This window comes from Pelobates fuscus, chromosome 12, assembly GCF_036172605.1.
Source record: "Pelobates fuscus isolate aPelFus1 chromosome 12, aPelFus1.pri, whole genome shotgun sequence".
Classification (NCBI taxonomy): Eukaryota; Metazoa; Chordata; class Amphibia; order Anura; family Pelobatidae; genus Pelobates; species Pelobates fuscus.
In genome coordinates, this window is record NC_086328.1 from 87,491,661 (window position 1) to 87,511,207 (window position 19,547).

Consider the following 19,547-nt stretch of genomic DNA (forward strand, 5'->3'; position numbering starts at 1 on the left):
CATTCTGCTCAGGTAGGGTGGGAGCTTCTCAGAAAAGCTCAAACACTAGGCTGGAAAGGGTGCGTCTGGATTCTAGCGACAACCAGTTTAATTTTTTTTAGCATGTCACAATGGTGGGTCCTGTAATTACATTGTAGCACAAATTGGCAGAATAGTTATACAATGTATTGCGTTTACTAATGTGGGTTTGCGCTGCAGGTGCATATATTACATCCCCATAATCAATGATTGGCATCAGCATTTGCTGTACAATCTTTTACTTTACTGTAGGGCTTAGGCAGGATTTGTTTCTGTACAAGGCACCTAGTTTTGGATAAAGTTTAGATGCAAGTTTTTCTATGTTGATACCAAAAGATAGATTGGGGTCTAACAACATACCCAAGTATTTGAAAGAGTGGACTGCGGTCAGTATGCTATTTGAATTAGTTTTGATGGATAGGTGGGAATTGTGTAATTTAGGTACTGTTCCAAAGATCATTGTGACAGCTTTGTCAGTGTTTTTGTCACTTAATCTACCAAGAGCAATGTGCACCCAGTTTCATCTCCCAAACTTAAAGCCTCCCCATCACTAGATAAAATCCCTCTTCTATTTCTATATTCCAAACACATGTGAGGCCTACATTAAATCAAACACATACAAGTACTTTAACAACCACAAGCAGGCTATTGTAATGATTAAAGGGCACTGTTCTCAGTTCAATCATGTTGACAAAAACTAAGGCATTTATAGCCCAGTCCCTCGTCTGCTGGGGCAGATCATCATTGTCATGAAAAGTTGAGACGGCTAATGTGGAAAGCTCTTCTGTGTAAGTCAAAGGGCCAGACTGTAGGCAACAGAGAGTGACATGGACTGTAACAAATCTTTAGAAAATGGTTTGACAAAGACCAGGGGGAGAACATCTGCAGGTTCTCTGCACCACAACCACTACAATTAGTTAAGTGTTGGGTAAGGCTGTTTTAGCACTCTAAACCCATCAATGCTGCAGGAAATGCGTCATGCTCTAGGCATGGAGTGAGTTTTTTTTTTTTTTTATTAATTTTTCTTTATTCTTGTGGTGCTTTCATTACAATACAAACAAGAAACAACATTATGATAAACAGAAGCCATTTGCAGTAAATAATCTGTATATGTTGATGGGTTAGCACAATTTTTATTATACATATAAGGAGGAAAAATGTAATACCAGGGTTTTACAGCATCAATTAGAGGAGGTCTTAATGGGCAAGAAAGATAGCGTGTAGTACATGTCTTCGAGAATCTGCCTGCAGGGTAGCTGCGGGTGACATGTTATGCTAGGGGTAAGGAAGTTGCTAAGTGCTGTTGGCCTAAAGACCGCTTACAGAGCCAGGAGGATTAAGGTAACAAAATAAACACAACTTGATTAAATAAGATAGTAGAACTGTAGAACAATGTGCAGGAATAGGGAATACACAAGTGGGATATTGGATTGTCACTCATAGTGGTAAGGCACCTGGTGGCTGCGCCGCTATTCCAGGCACGTGCGGTGTGTTTCGGTCCACAGACCACGAAGGGCGATGCGCGGGGATAGCAGAGTCTCGGAACAGTGAGGGTGTCTGTGGCGGGTTGGTCACATGGTAGGTCGTACCGCCTTTCCCCACAAAAAGTCTTCATGCTCCCCATTTATAAGGGATTTTGTGTTCCCCAAGTAGCTGGGTGATCTGCCAGAGTGACTGCCTCCATAAAGTGTCGAGATATGTCCGGTAGAAGGCTAGCTGGCACCCTTTAAAGGTCGTGGAAGTGGTTCCCCTGGTTGCCCCCATGACAATCCCCCTATCTGAATCCCGCACAAATTTTAGTAGGACGTCTCCAGTGGCCTCCAGAGGTGCCCTGGGGGACCTTAGTAAGCGATGGCAATAGTCCAGGTTGATCTGTTTAGCCAGCACCCTTTTTCAGCTGTAACTATTCGACTGGTAAGCGTGGCCATCTCCTCCCTCATCACTGCCATGTCTGCCTGAAACATTGCCCTTATTTCTTGAGACAAAGCCTTAATATCTGCTTTGGTTGAGGGGGCAGCATCTCAAACCATGGAGGATCCTAATGGAGATGTAGGCAGGTGGGGGAAGGTGGACAGGGTCTTGGGTAAGCCATCCTTGTCAGAGTCAGCAGAAGTATAGGCCTCCATGGGCGCCATTTTGGCCTTCTCAGGCCTAGCATGTTGGCGCAGTAACGTCCCGATATCTCTGGTTTCAGGCTCTGGATCTGCCCGCTGGACTTCTTCCCCATCGATCTCGGAGCAGTCAGCAATCCGAATCCGGAGTGAAGGAGGTGCCAATAAGCACTTGTATCGGCAATTGGAACAGGAGCTCAGATTATGCCAATTTTTATTGAAATGGGCACTTTTGGTAAAATGAAGGAAAAAAAAAAAAAAGGAGGAGGATACACTTCACACATAAAGCACTTCAGCACGCTAAAGTGCTTTACAGATTTGTAAGGTTTCTTTAATTGAGGAGTTTCTTTGCACCACAGCCACAAAAGGCTGCATATGAACTGGGGGTTGAGGGGGGCAACTCTTGGCACCATAACCAGTACAATGAGTTGTAGTGTTTCTTTAAATAGAATTTGCAGTCTTTTTTACTATTGTGTTGGCTCTATTTTTCAAATTCCGCTATTCTTAAGCATAACTTTTGTACGTGTGTACTTTTCTAATGTTTGTATTGTATTTTGTTGAGCAATGTTCAACTGCATACCCGCACATCCTTATTCTATCCCCTGCGTGGAAATCTTTCTGGACTGTGTTATAATTTATTTTAGTTCTTGTTTGAAAATGTGCTATATAAATATTTTGCAGAATACAGGTAACAATGCTCATTGCAGAGTGACTCGTAATTTGCAAAGTATTGACAAGATTATATATTTAAAGCTTATAGAAGAAACTCCTTTTAAAAAGGACATGCTGCAGGATTGCTTCTTAAAACGAAATCCACTTTAATTTATCCATGCATGATGCTATCAAAGCCTCTAAGTAAATGTAAACATCAGTGGGTGATTCAAATGTAACAAATGCGCAAGAAGGGAATGTGTAAATGTTGAATAAAACAGACTGTAAGCATATTTTAAACCAGTTACTATAGTTCCAAGTCAAGGGGGAAAAAAACTAACTGATTTTCCTTTGATAAACATGGCTGCTACATCACATTGCATTCACCATCACTGAAAGGAAAACAGAAAGATTCTCCTCACCGTTGAAGGAGTTGGTGTTGTCCTCTTACGCTCTAGTCCTGATAAAGGGCTAGGAGGCACTCTGACTGTGCTATTGGATCTGCGCCCACTATCCTTTTCCTCTTCTGGTCGCTTATTTTCAGCGTTGTTACTTTGGGTCTTCTTGGAGTATGAGTTTGAGGTTGGGATGGCTGGGCCAGCTGAAACAAAAAAATAGATTCATAAAATACTTCACTCCATAGGTCGATACATGCACAGGGTCAGAACAATGCTGGATAGGAATTTTTGTGAACTTAAAGGGACACTCAAGACAAAAAATATCTTTAGTTTTTGCACACAAAAGACATGAACGTTTGCAGATTTCTGCATCATAATCCTGCCTCTTAAAGGACCACTATAGTGCCAGGAAAACATACTAGTTTTCCTGGCACTATAGTGCCCTGAGGGTGCCCCCACCCTCAGGGTCCCACTCCCATGGCACTGATGGGGGAGGAAGGGGTTAATCCATTACCTCTTTTCCAGCACTGGGACTCTCCTCCCTCTTCTTCCGGCACTGGTTGAATGCGCATGCGCGGCAAGAGCTGCGCACGCAGCCAGTCCATAAGAAAGCATTCTCAATGCTTTTCTAGGAACCCTGGCGTCTTCTCACTGTGAAAATCACAGTTAGAAGTGCCTCTAGTGGCTGTCAATGACACAGCCACTGGAGGCTGGATTAACCCTATTGCAAACATAGCAGTTTCTCTGAAACTGCTATGTTTACAGAAAAAAGGGTTAAACCTAGCTGAACCAGGCACCCATTAAGCTGAAGTGGTCTGGGTGCCTAAAGTGGTCCTTTAACCCCTTAAGGACCAAACTTCTGGAATAAAAGGGAATCATGACATGTCACACATGCCATGTGTCCTTAAGGGGTTAAGCCATGCCCCTCATGCCGGAAAAGTATGGATACAGCTCCATTTTTCTTGAATGAGGGGTCGTGGCTGAAAAGGCTTTATTTTATGCAAAAACTATTTAGATTTTAGAAGGCAAAAAATTAAATAAAAAATGCAACACATTAATGAGGCTAGAATCTACCAAACACATTAATGAACAATAGCGTTAATACAAAAATGCATTTCTAACACTATAGTTTTGAACTACGTATTAGGGTCCTGGCTAGAGAAATAAGGTTTAAAACGTAAATTTTCTCCTTCGCCGTTCTGGCCCTTCTTTCATGGTTGAAATCAACAATCTTTACTATCTCAGGCAATCCAATCCTTTCCCATAGGAAAGCATCGGGAGGCTATTGCACATGCACAGCAAAATGTAGCATCAATCGGCAATGCACCAATCATATATATGCATTTAATCAACACTTCCACCCATTCATAAATGTACGACATCTCAACGCCCTCAAAGTCTACAGACATTTCAAAATGAAAGGCATTCACTTCCTATGGGATCTCTTGCACAAAGACGACCGGTTCATACTTCTGGACATAAAATAATTTTATCTTTTCATACCGATCGCTTTGGAGAGTCATTTTCTCCAGTTTCTTTGGAAGTGTTGGCCTGGTCCATTAACCTGCCTTCCATCAAAAGTAAATTCAACAGATTCTGCTTTAGAACCACATTCCTCTTTCTCTATTGGCACAACTTATTGGACTCCTTTCCACTTCCATCCAGCCGATTTACCCATTACACTATCGGGTAATGCAACATCTGAAGGAGAGATATTTACGTTCAATTCCTTCGTACGATCAGATGGTACCTCTCACACAAGATGTCAGAGCAGAGCTCCAGTGGTGGCTATTCAACATGCAGGGCTGGAATGGTAAGGTGCTCTTAAGGCCTTCTTGAGATTTTGTTGTGGAATTAGATGCCAGTCTATGGAGATAGGGTACACATTGTGTGAGGATTCCATGGACATCCTTGGTCAGAAACGGAAGCGGGTCTTCTACACAATACACCGGTCATGCATTCCAGAAATAGCTCATGTTCCGGTACAGAAAATTATTATTGGTCAGGACCATTTGATTTGACAACTATTGGCGCTTTCCCAAGCCCTGAAAGTCTCATTTTGGGGACCTGTAGCTCCATTTTTAGCATGATTGGATGACTACAGAACATTTGTCTCTTTGCCGGCTTCTGGAAAAACTGACCTTTTTTCTATGTCACGCTCCTTTTCATCCAGTTTCAAAGTCCAGGCTTTTGAGGCGGACTATTTAGCTTTTTCGCCAGAAGGTGTAGATTTCTCTATATCTCAACAGATAAACTCTGAGTCTTCATCTGTTTTCTACCTATTTTTTTGTGATGTCCTGCAACATCTGTTTTCTACCTATTTTTTTGTGATGTCCTGCAAAATCTGTTTTCTACCTATTTTTCTGTGATGTCCTGCAACATCTGTTTTCTACCTATTTTTCTGTGATGTCCTGCAACATCTGTTTTCTACCTATTTTTTTGTGATGTCCTGCAACATCTGTTTTCTACCTATTTTTTGTGATGTCCTGCAACTTTGCATACTTAATACCCCTCTCTGGTATGTAGAGGTCACTTCTATCCATACTTCTCGCACAGGCCAACTCCTCTTTTGTTGTTATATTCGTCCACACAATACAGTATCCACCACCACTTTCGCTTGATAGATCCGTTGGCTTTTCTCTCTTGCGGGAGTGGATTCTTGTTTAAGAGCTCATTCAGTGACAGGCATGGCAGCATATCTAGCTTTATCTGCAGGTACTTCCTTGACTGATATATTACGTTCTGTTGACTGGACATATTTGATGTGTTAATTTTGCCCCTGCTCGCCTATTCTCATGCTTCTGTTTGTCTTTTCTCTCAGTGTTAATAAAAAAAAAAGCAAAATATGAAGCCTCTGTTCATGTAATAAACTTATAGATTATGCTAGCGATTGTGTGAGGTTAGAGTGTTAAAAAAAAAAACAATTTAGGAACTACTATACAAACTATTTAGATTCAGGGCAACCCTTAAGAAAAATAACGCTTTACTACTTACATTAAGATTTCCAGTGCACCGGTCTTGACTGCTCCTCCCCTGGCTGAAATAGCCATTTAAAGCCAATGCATTAATTTCCCATAGGGAAGTATTGGGAGACTGCTGCACTGTGCCAGTCAGCACCACTTTGTAGAGATGCATTGACTCAATGCATGTCTATGGGTAGTGTTCGGGCATTTTCATACAGAGTGTGAAGATGTCGAACGTCTGTCCTGCAAAGACTGCAGGAACATGAGGAAGGGCCTCTAGTGGTTGTCTGAGTACATTACTTACTAAGAACATCTCTAGTGGCTGTTAAACAGTGCCTTTTCTTAGAAAAGGCAGTGTTTACACTGTTGAGACTGCTCGGACAGTCTCTTTGCACAAGAACCACTACATTAGCCTGTAGTATTTCTGGTGCTTAGAGTATTCCTTTAAGCTGTACAAATATCACCATGTTAATCCAACACTCTGCCTAACTAAACCTAAATGTATTTTATGCTTTATTTTACATAGATATTCAAATGATGTGTGGGGAACCTCCTCTGACCCCCACGTTGTAAAGACATAAGTACATATCAATTCTTATAGACTTCATGATAACACTTGTCGTTTATCAACTAAAGAGGAAGCAGAATGACTTAAATATTGTTGTAAGCCATATAATTTTAATGATAAACTTTTGTGACAAACTAACAGTGTGGCACTCACGCTGGTCACTGAGTCTTCTCTGCTTGGGGTTAGCTGATACACTGCGCTGCACCTTGTGAGCAGGGGATGGGGCTGTGCTGTTTGTGAGGTCTGGAGGGGGTCTGGGTTTGAGGTTTTCACTGTCCATCTGAAGAGAGAGAGAGAGAGAGAGAGAGAGAGAGAGAGAGAGAGAGAGAGAGAACAAAGTTATTCAATAAAAACTTTGGAATCTAAATGAAACAACCACAGAAATTGTATATTTTAATGAGAATGGAACATACAATACAGATATAATCCCTAGCATTTAACCCCTTAAGGACCAAACTTCTGGAATAAAAGGGAATCATGACATGTCACACACGTCATGTGTCCTTAAGGGGTTAATGGACATCCTATCCGTTTGATTTTTGGTTCTTTAAATAAAATAAAAAATGTAACCAAGTTAGAAGGTTTATGGAAGTGCACACAGAATGAATTTCACAGCAGGTAAGCTCAAACTACCTAATCTATTAAAGAAACGTTAACACCACAGTTTTTTTTTGTTGTCCATCTCCCCCACCACATGGTTAAAGTAACCAGAAAAAAAAAAAAACAACAAAAATGAGTTGGTCTCATTTGTGCTGCTGCTGTTCAGGCTCTCCTATAAGTGTTACTAGAGGCTGAAACCCCTGATCCCTTGTGTAGAGATTTCAAACTGCGTGTCTATGGGACACATCTGAGCATATAACCCAGCGTAGAGTGCATCTATGCAGATTTAATCATCATTGAGTTTATACAAGTCCTGCCCCCTACTAAAGGCACTAGGTAGTGGATCAGCAGCAGCAATACTGAACTGGTTTACAGCTCACTCGATCATTCGTTAAATTGAAAAGCAAGTGTGTAAAGTGCAGTTCGAGTGGTAACAGTGATGTCAAAAAACAGGGCAGGTAAGTAAAGAACAGAGTACAGTACAGTATATCAAGACCAGTGACCTCAGGTGGAATCAAAAGGGTACGGCAAATGCGGGATAACATGGGTAAGTGAAATAGGAGAAGGGAAAAGATGAGAGAAATTGAGAGGAATAAGCAAGTAAAAATGAAATGAAGGGCAGAGAGCAAGTGACACTGTAAAGGAGCTTACAATGATCAAGGGAATGATTGGCAGCAGGCAAGTAATAGAGGCAGTGGAGTTGCAGGTAAAATGAAGGAGGACATGGAATGTGACACGAAGAGGCAAACTGACAAAGGGGTAACATGCTGTTACTTGGAGAGGAGGGTGGAGACACTAGGAGTTGAGGTGACTCGGGACAGGAAGGAGGGGATTATATGCCGGCACTGGGTGGGAAAACACTGATACTGGGCAGGAAGAGAGTGACATTGTGGACGGGGGAGATTTGTGTCAGACAAAGCCATAGAGCATTTGTGCATGATGTGCAGGTACTTTTGTGTCTGGAAGAAGCACAGTTTATATACGTGAAATGACTCCCTGCTTGATATGTAATGTTGCAGCAGTTTTTAAGACCTAAGTTAATGGAGACAGGGACTGGAAGCGCCTTGCACCAAAACATAGGCAAGAGATGTAGGCGGTTATAATCATTTAAATGTCCATAAATATTTCCAGCATAAAACAAATGTTATCTACCATTTGTAATTTAGGCATGTTTCTGAGACATTGTTAGAGCAGATACAGGAAAGCTCTGTTTAGAGAAAATTTGATAATGAAAATGTAACTTTTACATAAAACTCAACATCATACATGTGGCTATGGAAAAACCATGATGTTAGAAGTACAGATACATTCATGAAAAAAAAAACAAAAAAACACATTACTAAGAAAATGTAGGTGAAAAAGAACAAGCTTGCTATACCTCAGTTGGCTTGTATCCAAGCAGTAGGTAAGTGGCCATGATCTCATTATATTTCTGGTGAACAAGAGAATCCTGAATCTCCTCCCGGCTGTAACCCATAGATACCATCATCTCTGTAAAAAAAAATGCTAGCATTAATGTAACCATTTCCTGTAACCTAATCAACACTATGACAAGCTCTGATTAAGTTCAATTAGGAAAATGTCATGCATTGGCACTGAAGTGGTTAATAGGTTAACAGCAGCTCCCAGAGAGAGAATGTTAGTCCCATTGAGAAGGCTATGGATGACATGGATTTACTGAATGTAGTTGTAGGGAAAATGAGATTAGTGGGGCCTTTGAAATGAAAATGTAAAGAGAACATCTACATCAGCTGCTAGGAATACACTGTTCCCACGCAAATCTCAGGGAGGGGGAGAATTGAAAGCCCGGAAGAGGCATTACAATGTGAAAGTGATCTAAAAAGGTTGCCATCCATGTGTTTAATTATGGTGATACTGAAGTAATAGCAACACTCTTCAGTTACTAGGGCAGACAGGGACATACAATAGTACAAAAGAACATACTCAACTGAATGGAACCCAAACTGTACATCAGTCTTAAGAGCAACCAGACTATGAGACAGTACAGATGAATTACAATATATTTCCCTAATCACACAAATGTATAGTATAACCTGTAACTATTCTTTTACAGGGACAACACAAACCTGTTCTTTTGGGGTCTTTGTAATCTGGAGTTGGCTCCACATAGGGCTTCAGTTCATCATCTTCATGCCCCACATTCATCCAGCGGTCCCTCATGATTTGCTAAAAAAAAAAAAGTTTCTTTTTAGATGGAAATAATATTATATACAATTAATGGCATTAGAGTCAGATGAGGAGGAAGCGGAGAATGGCTTCCTCACAATATATTGTGCTTCTAATGAGTGCTGTTGACTGAGTAGAAGACACTAGTTCTAGTCAAGTGTTATAAATTAATTCTGCATTAAATTAATCATGAGATGGAATCTCACACCTAGCAGGTTAGCACATGCTTTAACAGGCTCATCATCCCTATGCTGGTGCTGTACATCAGACACAGGCTCCCTACTTTGCATTTTCTGGTTGTGCCCAGTCATTAAGGAGGTGATTTGCTTCCGTTTTGACTCTGGCATTTAAATTTTTTTTTTTTTTTTTTTTAATTAAACATGCTTCCAGATCACATCCAAAGACACCTTATGACATTGATTACTCATATCTAAATGGCTGCGAGCATTCGCATGGCATGCCACAGGAAAAAGACAAAGGTCCCATCAGTGAGGCTAGTTCAGAATAAGATACACCTACACAAAAACAAGTCCTGCGCTCAAACTCCCACTACTCCTGGGCGGCAGCAACGACCATAGTACACATCAGCCCCAATACATACAGTAAAAACCAGAGGGAAAAAGTTACCTGCATTCTTTCCAAATCCCTATGCATATTTTAACAAATTGAGGTTATTTAGTTACTCCAATGGCCATGAGAGGGGATGCCCACCTACCATGTCAAAGCAAACCTCTTAGCTGGGTCCTACACTGACTTTTCACCTTGTTTCCTGGCAAAGATATCTCTAATGAGACAGAGAGGGGTATTTTTTATATACACCCCTATGTGCTTATTAACCTTAATAAGATACACCTAATCTGTATATACACGAGGTGATGTTCCATAGAAGTGTTATGTGCCCAATATTGAGACAAAGGGTTAATCACTAAAGTGAGAATTCAGAGTCAAGTCGAGGTGAATTTCAAATTTGATATCAAAATTACCGAACCTGAAAAATTCTCTAGTTCAGCTATACTTCCAGCTATGCAACTTGGGCCTTAAATTTTTAATTAATTTATAATTTTAACTTTAAACAAATTGGGTACAGCTCACTCTGGTATACTGGAGGAAAAGGGGGGATAACCCCTAGTGGAATCAAAAGGAAGAAAAAAAGGTAGTATACCAATATTAGGGTACTAGAAACACATAGTAAGTACTATGAGTTATAATACCAATGGAGGCTAAAGATACCAATCAGAAATAATAATAAAAAATAATTTATTGAAAAGATATATTAAAAATTGCCGAAAAATTGGCAATCACCCAGAGTGTAACACACTAACTAAATATAGTGAAAAAAACCTAAAATAAATTAAATGATTAAATGAAAAATGGCTTGATAACTAAAGATTCAAAAGTTCTAAAATTGCACTCCATTTGTTGTCCGTGGAGCACACGTCTGTGCTTCACAAGAATTATGATAAGCGTGGAGTATTGGAGGGGGAAGGATAGGATGCCCTAGGAGTGTGGAGGATATAAAACCTGTGTGTATAGTATCAAGGAAAATGCCTGAGTAAAAAAAAGCCTTGATACAAAGTCTGCAAACAGCAGGCTCAATAACTGGGCATAAGTGATAGGATGTAACATTTCATCAGTACGTGTTGCCCCTTCTGACGAGCCTGGTCGGGTGAAACGTGCGCGTCAAGGGAATTACTATGTTAGTGTGTTATACTCTGGGTGATTGCCAATTTTTCGGCAATTTTTAATATATCTTTTCAATAAATTCTTTTTTATTTTTTATTATTATTTCTGATTGGTATCTTTAGCCTCCATTGGTATTATAACTCATAGTATGTGTTTCTAGTACCCTAATATTGGTATACTACCTTTTTTTTTCTTCCTTTTAATTTTAACTTTAGTTAATAACCCAAACGAGAAAGATTGAAATAGAGTGTTTCTTTAAGATGTGTGGCTTTTAATAGATGTTTAAGATATCCCATGCCACATTCAGCCAAGGGGAGATGTGGCCTTCAAAGTGAAAATTCAGAACATCACAAAACTAGACAGATCTCAAAAATATAAGCACTCATGGATCTTCCTTAATGTGATAACCTCCTCTCACTTTAAAGCATGCTGCTGTTAGAGAGACATACGAAATACAGAATTTCAGTCATCACAACTTTAAGTCCACAAAGATCAGTAATGCATTAAAGCAATTGGATATTTTCACCTTCATGAAGACCCATGAGTACTTTGTTCTTCCTATTTATGTGTGGGCAACACACACACACAAAAGCATCAGTCAGAACACAGACTATTAGTAAAGCAATTATGTTAACATTTTAGTAAGCAGATGGATCTCACCTCTAGCGTACCCCTCTTGCTGGGGTTCAATATGAGGAATTTTTTAAGTAGGTTTTCACAATCTGTAGACATGTAAAAAGGAATACGATATTTTCCTCTTAATACTCGCTCCCGTAGCTCCTACATAGGCAGCAAAAATAAGAAATTAAATAGCTATTTTTTATCATTACTACTAACTCCAAGCTAAATATGTAACATTGAAAAGTAATCTAAAATTCTAAATTAACTTTTTAGCTGCAAAATGTATGATTTCACTGACATTGTAGCATACATTTCCACAAACATTACCCATTACAATACTAAAATAATAAAAATAAAACATGTGTCTCATTGCAGTAAACTTCAGGGTGCATTTACCTTGAGATTCTGCCCATCGAAAGGCAGAGAACCGCTAACCAAGGTATAAAGAATAACACCTAGACTCCACACATCCACCTCAGGACCATCATACTTCTTCCCTTGGAAAAGTTCTGGTGCTGCATAGGGTGGACTTCCACAGAAAGTGTCCAGCTTGTTCCCAAAAGTGAACTCGTTGCTGAACCCAAAATCGGCTATCTTAATGTTCATATCAGAGTCTAACAGCAGATTCTCAGCCTGAAGCAAAATATGTAAAAATGTTAAAAACTCAATGAGTTTGAGAATTCATAATATGCCTTCAAGTCAAACTTGAGGGCACTGCCTACCTTGATTAAGCCTAAAGGAACATGAAAATGTTTGATTACAGGGGAATGTAACATACATAAATTGGTGAGTGTAACATAGAAACAAAGAGAGCCAATATACAATTCTACAAGAAGGACAAAGAAAAGGAGGGTAACCCCTAGCTAAAAACAGAATATATTAAGAAACATTTATTTTATTTATTTTTTCAAACAGAGAAATAAGCAATGGGGTGAGAAAATACCTGATTGGATAAAAAGTCAACTTTTATTAATAGTAAAATAAAATAACTGGATCACCCCCCCCCCAAAAAAAATAAAAATAAAAAAAATTATATAAAATAAAGGTCTATATACTTCCAATTATCAAAACTATCTCACAGCATGGGAACTGGTATCACAGCAAAGGAACTGGTATCATTACTAAGAACAAGTGGCAAACGTTCTTGTCAATTGTTGCACTAGTTACTAACATACAAAAATAGGATTTGCCACTTTAATACCATAAAGTCAATAGCAACAGTGTAGCAATAGACAGAACAGTGGTTACTCACAAATAAATTAAATAAGGGAATAGCATATTCCACTTTAGAACTTAAAGGAACACTATAGGGTCAGAATCACAAATATGTATTCCTGACACTATAGTGTTAAAACCACCATCAAGCCCCCCAGGACCCACCTTTTCCCCCCTAACATATAGTAACATTTTACTTTTGTTCAAGTCAGCAGTTGTTGGCTCTGCCCCTTTCTGCCTGCTTGGCTGACATCATCAGAAGTGTTCTGAGCCAGTCACAATGCTTTCCCATAGAATTGTCATGACTGTCAAGGAGGCAGATCGGGGCAGAGCCAAACACAAACATGCCAATCAGCATCTCTATAAGGAAAGTGCAGTCACTCCATGCAGAGGGTGGAGACACTGAATGGCAGTGCTGCACAGTGTGCAGCACTGCCCCAAGAAGCACCTATAATAGCCATCTGAGTAATGGCCAGTGGAGTTATCACTAGGCTGTAATGTAAACACTGCATATTCTCTGAAAAGACACGTGTTTACTGCAAAAAGCCTGAAGGGAATGATTATACTCACCAGAACAAAGCCAATAAGCTGTAGTTGTTCTGGTGAATAGTGTCCCTTACTTGCAGCTGTAATTGTTACATTACATTTCCCATATTTAAATTCCTTTAAAGTATTCCATATTTAAAGTACTTCTAATATCCGCCTCCGCTTATATTTGACGGTAATGCGTAGTTTGTAGATTCATTGCAGGGCAAAAGTTCCTTCCAAGTATACAACTCATACTTCATTCTGTCAGGGAATGTGTGCGTTACAGCACCCTCAGGCATAAAAGGGGTTAAAAGCCGATTAGGAGACATTCCTCTTCCAGATATACAGGCAGCTACCAAAGACTACAATCCGCCGAACAGGAAACCATATGAATGCCGTAAACAGCCGAATAGGAAAAAACATACGAATAGGTTTACACTCTTAGCAGTCGAACTGGAACAGCATACAATAAATCATAGGGCTACTCCGTTTACAGACACAGAAGCTTGTAGGAAAAACAAAGATCTCAATAATGCAACAACTCTTTAAAAGGTAAAGGGTGTATTAAAAGGAGTACAGGAAGTACACAAACCTGCAGAACAGGTTTAAGAGAAAAGGATTAACCTATAGTTTTTTTTTTTTTTATCCCATATGTCAGTAGTGGATAGAGTTTGAAATCCAAGCCTTACAGTAATAAACGAGTAGAGCTTGTAATCTAAACCTTGAAGTCTCTTTACTCTGCATACCTAAATCAGACAAAAAAATAAATAAATAAAAAAAAACAAAAAAAAAAAAAACAGTACCAGTTTGGCTTGTGCATGACAATGAAGATTTTTACTGTGTTTATATCAAATGAGCAAAAGCCTCGAACTCTGGAAAAGGTGGGCTTGTGAAAAATCACACGTCAAATTATGATTTTTTTCTATAAATTCTATTTGTATATACAATCTAGAATGATAGCTGCCCTATACTCAATCTCACAGAGAAATAAAAGAATATAATGTTAACCATTTGAACAAAATTACATCTTTTTGTAAAAAAAGGCTCAGACATCGTTTTGTAAGAAAAGGCTCAGACAAATGATAAACCCTACTGAGGCATTGGGGCCCACCACCACTGGAAATACAAATCCTTAAAGATACAACAGTAAGAGGGCAGGCAAAGAAATAGGCTGGAACCAATCAGACATCGATCAAAGCAATTTGCAGGCTGTAATGGTGTCTTATAATGACTGATAATTAGGACATCTTAACTTGGGCATAGGCTGCTCAAAACAAAATAGTGAAAAAGGGGAGTGTTCTGATTGAATGATTTCACAAAAGCAATTGAACACATTGAAGGGAAGTTATAGTTAACAACAGACAGTGGCATTGTTCGAGTAGGCAGAAGTGCCCATGTAAAGCCCCAGATCTCTTTTTTTTTTACAATTATCATGCTGCTCTTGGCTGCTTCACGATTTTCATGAACAGGCCTCCCTACTTTCAGACCACATCCTCTTTATTGAATACCAGTCATAGTGTGACTGTTACAGGCTAATGAGGCCAACTAAGTTTAGCTGTAAATTAAGATGACTGCAGTAAAACACAGTATTAAATCACCCAAGGATTAATATTTTTAAAGACCGCTTCCAAAACCCACTGCTGCAAAGTGTTAACCCTGAGAAAGGCTTTAAAAGACCCCTGCCGGACCGCCGAGCTGGACGGTCGCAAGTCTGAGCAGCTCCTGTAACCCACTGAAATATACTCTCTAAATACCATGTCTTACCACCCAAAAATTGACCGACAGCGCAGATACCCAGAGCTGAGAGACTGCGGGACCCGGGGAGAGGCTGGCTCATCGAGCTTCAGTCCCATGGTGGAGAAAAACACGCTGCCCCAAATGGGGCCTTCTCCTGCGGTGAGTGGCCCCACTGTCCTGCACCACGGAACCCAGCTAAAGGTACAGACCCGGCCCAGTCGTCCCCTCCCCCCCCCTTTGGACCGGTGGAGGTGATCCCGGTCCTCACCCTGTGGCCCTGACCGTGACACTGCAATTGAGGCCGGAGAGCCCGACTGCCGCACCTAAAATGGCGGGCGCCATGTGCGCAGATGGCAAAGGAAAGACCTGCTCCCAGCTCGCACTCGCGCTCACAGCCACCAAGGAGGCTTATGCCTCCCGCTCAAGCCGCACGGAGAGACGGCGAAACCAGCACGACTCAAGTGCGCGGGAGACAATGGCTGCACTGAGCGTACGTCACACAAAGAAGCGAACATACTAGCCAGAAGTGACCGCGCAAACCGTCAAGCAAGACACCTCTGCTGGAAGACCGACCCGGCAATCACCTACGATCCAGCCTGCACCAGGACGGACCAGTGAGCGGCAGCATTCCGCGGAACACACCCAGCTCCCGATCAGGGCAGACACCAGCCTGTGGATGACCAAGAGAGGCAAGCCCACTAAAATACAGTGGCAACACTGGGAAATCCAGCAAGATCTACAAGTGAAACTCGTTGCTGAATCCAAAATCGACTATCTTAATGTTCATATCAGAGTCTAACAGCAGATTCTCAGCCTAAAGCAAAATATATAAAAAACTCTGAGAATTCATAATATACCTTCAAGTCAAACTTGAGGGCACTGACTACCTTGATTAAGCCTAAAGGACGAATAATGACGAATAATGCAAATGTATACCAATCTACCCTGAAGTCGCTGTTGTGGGGCACCAGGGCTACAATAAAATAAAAATAAAAATAAAAAAATAAAAATAAAAAAAACAGACCCCTGCCCTGTGTGGCATCACATTCTGTGTTTCTAAGAGGATCTATACATGCAACAAGTATCCCTTGTATTTGTTTCGAAAATAAAAATGAGTTGTATTTATAAGAAGTGCATGGATATAATATATCAATAGTGTGAGGCATATCTGTATGGACAGTGTGGGCTTAGAAGTGAGGATATATGGCAGAGAAGTGGATGTGTGTGGCATCTATGTAACAAATGTATGTGCAAAAAGTGTATATATTAATTCTAGTCTGCCTATATTTATAATTAAACTAATAAGAATGTGGTACAAGCTTACCACTCTTCAGCTCAGGAGTCCCTTGATTTAAATCATCATTTAAATGATACAATTTTGTAAATTTTTAAACTTTAAAATTCTTTAATTTTTATGGAGCAAATATTTAAAACATGCTCTTGCAATGCCACAACAGCAGTAACAAGGATAATAAGGAACATAGTTTAACAAGTACATGGCAAGTTAGGTAGCAGAGACTTGGGCTTTTCTAACATGTCTGAAGTATATGGTACTGCGAAGTGAGTGGTCATCATTAACTACCTAGACATGTTGATGATCATGCAAAAATGGGTTGTATAGCAGGCTTTTCAATAAAGAGTATGAGAATATGGTTAGAAAAAGTAAAAGAGTGAAACATGCACAATGCCAATTACATTAACCCCTTAAGGACCAAACTTCTGGAATAAAAGGGAATCATGACATGTTACACATGTCATGTGTCCTTAAGGGGTTAAACAGCAGGTCCTAAGTTATGCAGACTATATGCACTGTGCTTGAGTAGGCGAGAATGTAATATGCTAAACGAGAGTAATAAGCAAGATTAGTGAGACATATTTGATTTAGAGAGACATGCAAGACATATAAACCTCTGGGTTAAAATATACGGGTATAATAATTAAACATATTAATTAAATCTCAAAGGTGTTGCAAACATTATGCTGAGTAAGGTTGTGAGTGTAGTAGCCAAGCAACAGGAATGGAGTGTGGGCCTGTCGGCCTATTCCTAGTGTCGGGTAGGCTCCATTTCGGCATCTTAAGCATCGCCTATTCCTCTCCCCGGCCCAGGCACACATGCAGCAAAGCAGTTGCTTCCGTAAGCGGACTGGTCGTCCCCTGACAGAGTCCTGAGTTTGCCTACCGCAGGTCTTGTACCAACAGCAACAAGAGTGATAGGCCACTGGAGCAGATGAGCTGTGTTGATATGTAATGTGTTCGGATGGCCGATTTCGGAGCAGTCCACTACTCATGCAAGGGCCATTAAGGTAGAGTTTAGGCTTAGACTGCTTCTTGCGCCGTCTCCCTCGTGGTCTCTCTCCCGGAACCCGTGGAGAGTATTTAGGTAGTTGTGACGACCAGCCTGATGGCCCTGTGGAGCTGCGACGTGGGTTGCAGGATTGGAGGTAGGCCTCTGTACATTAAGTTTATCCCACGGGGTGCAATAGGGAGTGCGGATGGTGGTAGACTGTGGCTGGTGTGGTGAGTGAGACTGGGTCTAATAACCTGTAGGGTTATTTCTCAATATTTTGCCCAAAATGTGTCAAAGGCCTTTGCAATGCCATCCTCCTGGGTGACCCAAGTCTTAGGAGTTTGGAGTGAGCTGGGCCTCGTTTCGGTGGCCATCTTGGCTCTCTCCGTGTGGGAATCTGGCTCTGCGGGACCCCTCTAGTGTGGACAGGCGAGTATGTCTGCGCCTCAGGGAGGGCCGGGATGACACCCGCTGGTCCATAGGAGGGTGGGTGGGAGCGATTATGGGCTTCGTGATCAACCTGAATGAAAGGAGAGGGGCAGCCTCTCCCCCCCAAGGCCGCATTGTTGCGCCCTCATGGAGTTGCTGACAGTCGGAGGAGTAGCTGCAAGCACCCTGTCCCCAGACTTCACGAGTGTCTAATAGTTGTATGAAACGGTATGCGGTGAGTTTTGGCATGTTAATCAGGCGATTTATTGGTCTTGTGCCCTGAGCTGGGGCAGCACACGACCATCCACTTCAGCAGTCAGGCTCGGACCCACTTATTTTAAATATATCAGATTCTAAATCGGTTCCGTCATCAGATAAAGAACGTAGGATGCAGTAGTAGATACCAAATGCTGAGGGGTTTTCTGGACGTTATTTACTGTTTTTGACAAGAATGTTATTAGTGCCTTCGGATTCATGAGAGAAAAAAATAATATTAGTATTCCATAAAGATAAAATCTTTATGAAATGCACACATTGACTGCGTTGGAATTTCACTGAAATTCCAACACTGACATAAGATACCATTTCCAAAGTAAAGACTATTTAGACTTCTGCATTTTTCCTATGCCTGACAAAACTTGACAGAAGTCAGACTACCGCTGTCAAGTTTTGCCATTTCCCCCAGCCGTCAATAGTGGTGGTTATGAATATCGCATTGAGGACACGCTGGACTTCCATAGGAAAGCATTGAGTAACGCTTTCCTATGGGCGGTTTGAATGCGTGCACAGCTCTAACCCCTTTAGCCCAGCGGGTGGGGGGGATTGCTAATAACCCTATAGGGCTCCTTTAAGTCACTTGACACATTGTACCATTCATTTTTCGCATTTGGCCTCTGTAAAACTTTTTCCTGTTTCTTATCTCACCTCATTCAACATTTAATTATTCAATTTCTTCCACTTCTTCATTCCCACTAGATCAAGGGAATACAAGAAGGTGATACTTTTGGCAATGTAATAATTCAAATTTAAGTATCCCCTAAATGGTGATGACACACAGCTGTATCTTTGTTTTACTAAGTTTTAAAATTTCCTTTCAGCATGGCATTTCTTGAACAAAAGTCTCTTGATATTGTATTTTCTTTACTCACTCAGCAGCAACCTAGTGTCAACCCCCCTTAAGCTACACATCTCATTGCTCATTACATCAACATCATAGATCCTTCTGGACTAGAACACAAGGTACAAACAAATTCTTGACAAACTATACATATATCTACTGATTAAGGTAAACCACGATTATTAAAGGACCACTATAGTGCCAGGAAAACACTTGTTTTCCTGGCACTATATGGTATCTAGGTCTCTCCCCCCCCCCCCCACCCTCTGGGTCCCCCTCCCACCGGGCTCTAGGGGTGGAAGGGGTTAATCCCTTACCTTTTTTCCCCGCCGGGCTCCCACGGCGCGGGGAACTCTCCGCCTCCTTTTCGCCGTCATCGGCTGAATGCGTATGCGCGGCAAGAGCCGCACGCGCATTCAGCCAGTCCATTCTC

The 19,547-nt window shown here is 41.0% G+C and overlaps 1 protein-coding gene across 9 annotated transcripts in view; it reads right to left on the reverse strand.

Annotated features, from left to right (window-relative positions):
* MARK2 (microtubule affinity regulating kinase 2) overlaps positions 1 to 19,547 on the reverse strand; it is a 174,074-nt gene that overhangs the window by 28,786 nt on the left and 125,741 nt on the right. For all 9 annotated transcript variants that reach the window (XM_063437702.1, XM_063437699.1, XM_063437706.1 and 6 more), the window contains exons 8-13: positions 12,197 to 12,433; positions 11,840 to 11,959; positions 9,397 to 9,496; positions 8,688 to 8,800; positions 6,863 to 6,989; positions 3,203 to 3,381 (exon numbers count right to left, since the gene is read on the reverse strand). In XM_063437702.1, coding sequence (XP_063293772.1) covers positions 3,203 to 3,381; positions 6,863 to 6,989; positions 8,688 to 8,800; positions 9,397 to 9,496; positions 11,840 to 11,959; positions 12,197 to 12,433 — 876 coding nt within the window. The remainder of the gene's footprint in view (positions 1 to 3,202; positions 3,382 to 6,862; positions 6,990 to 8,687; positions 8,801 to 9,396; positions 9,497 to 11,839; positions 11,960 to 12,196; positions 12,434 to 19,547) is intronic.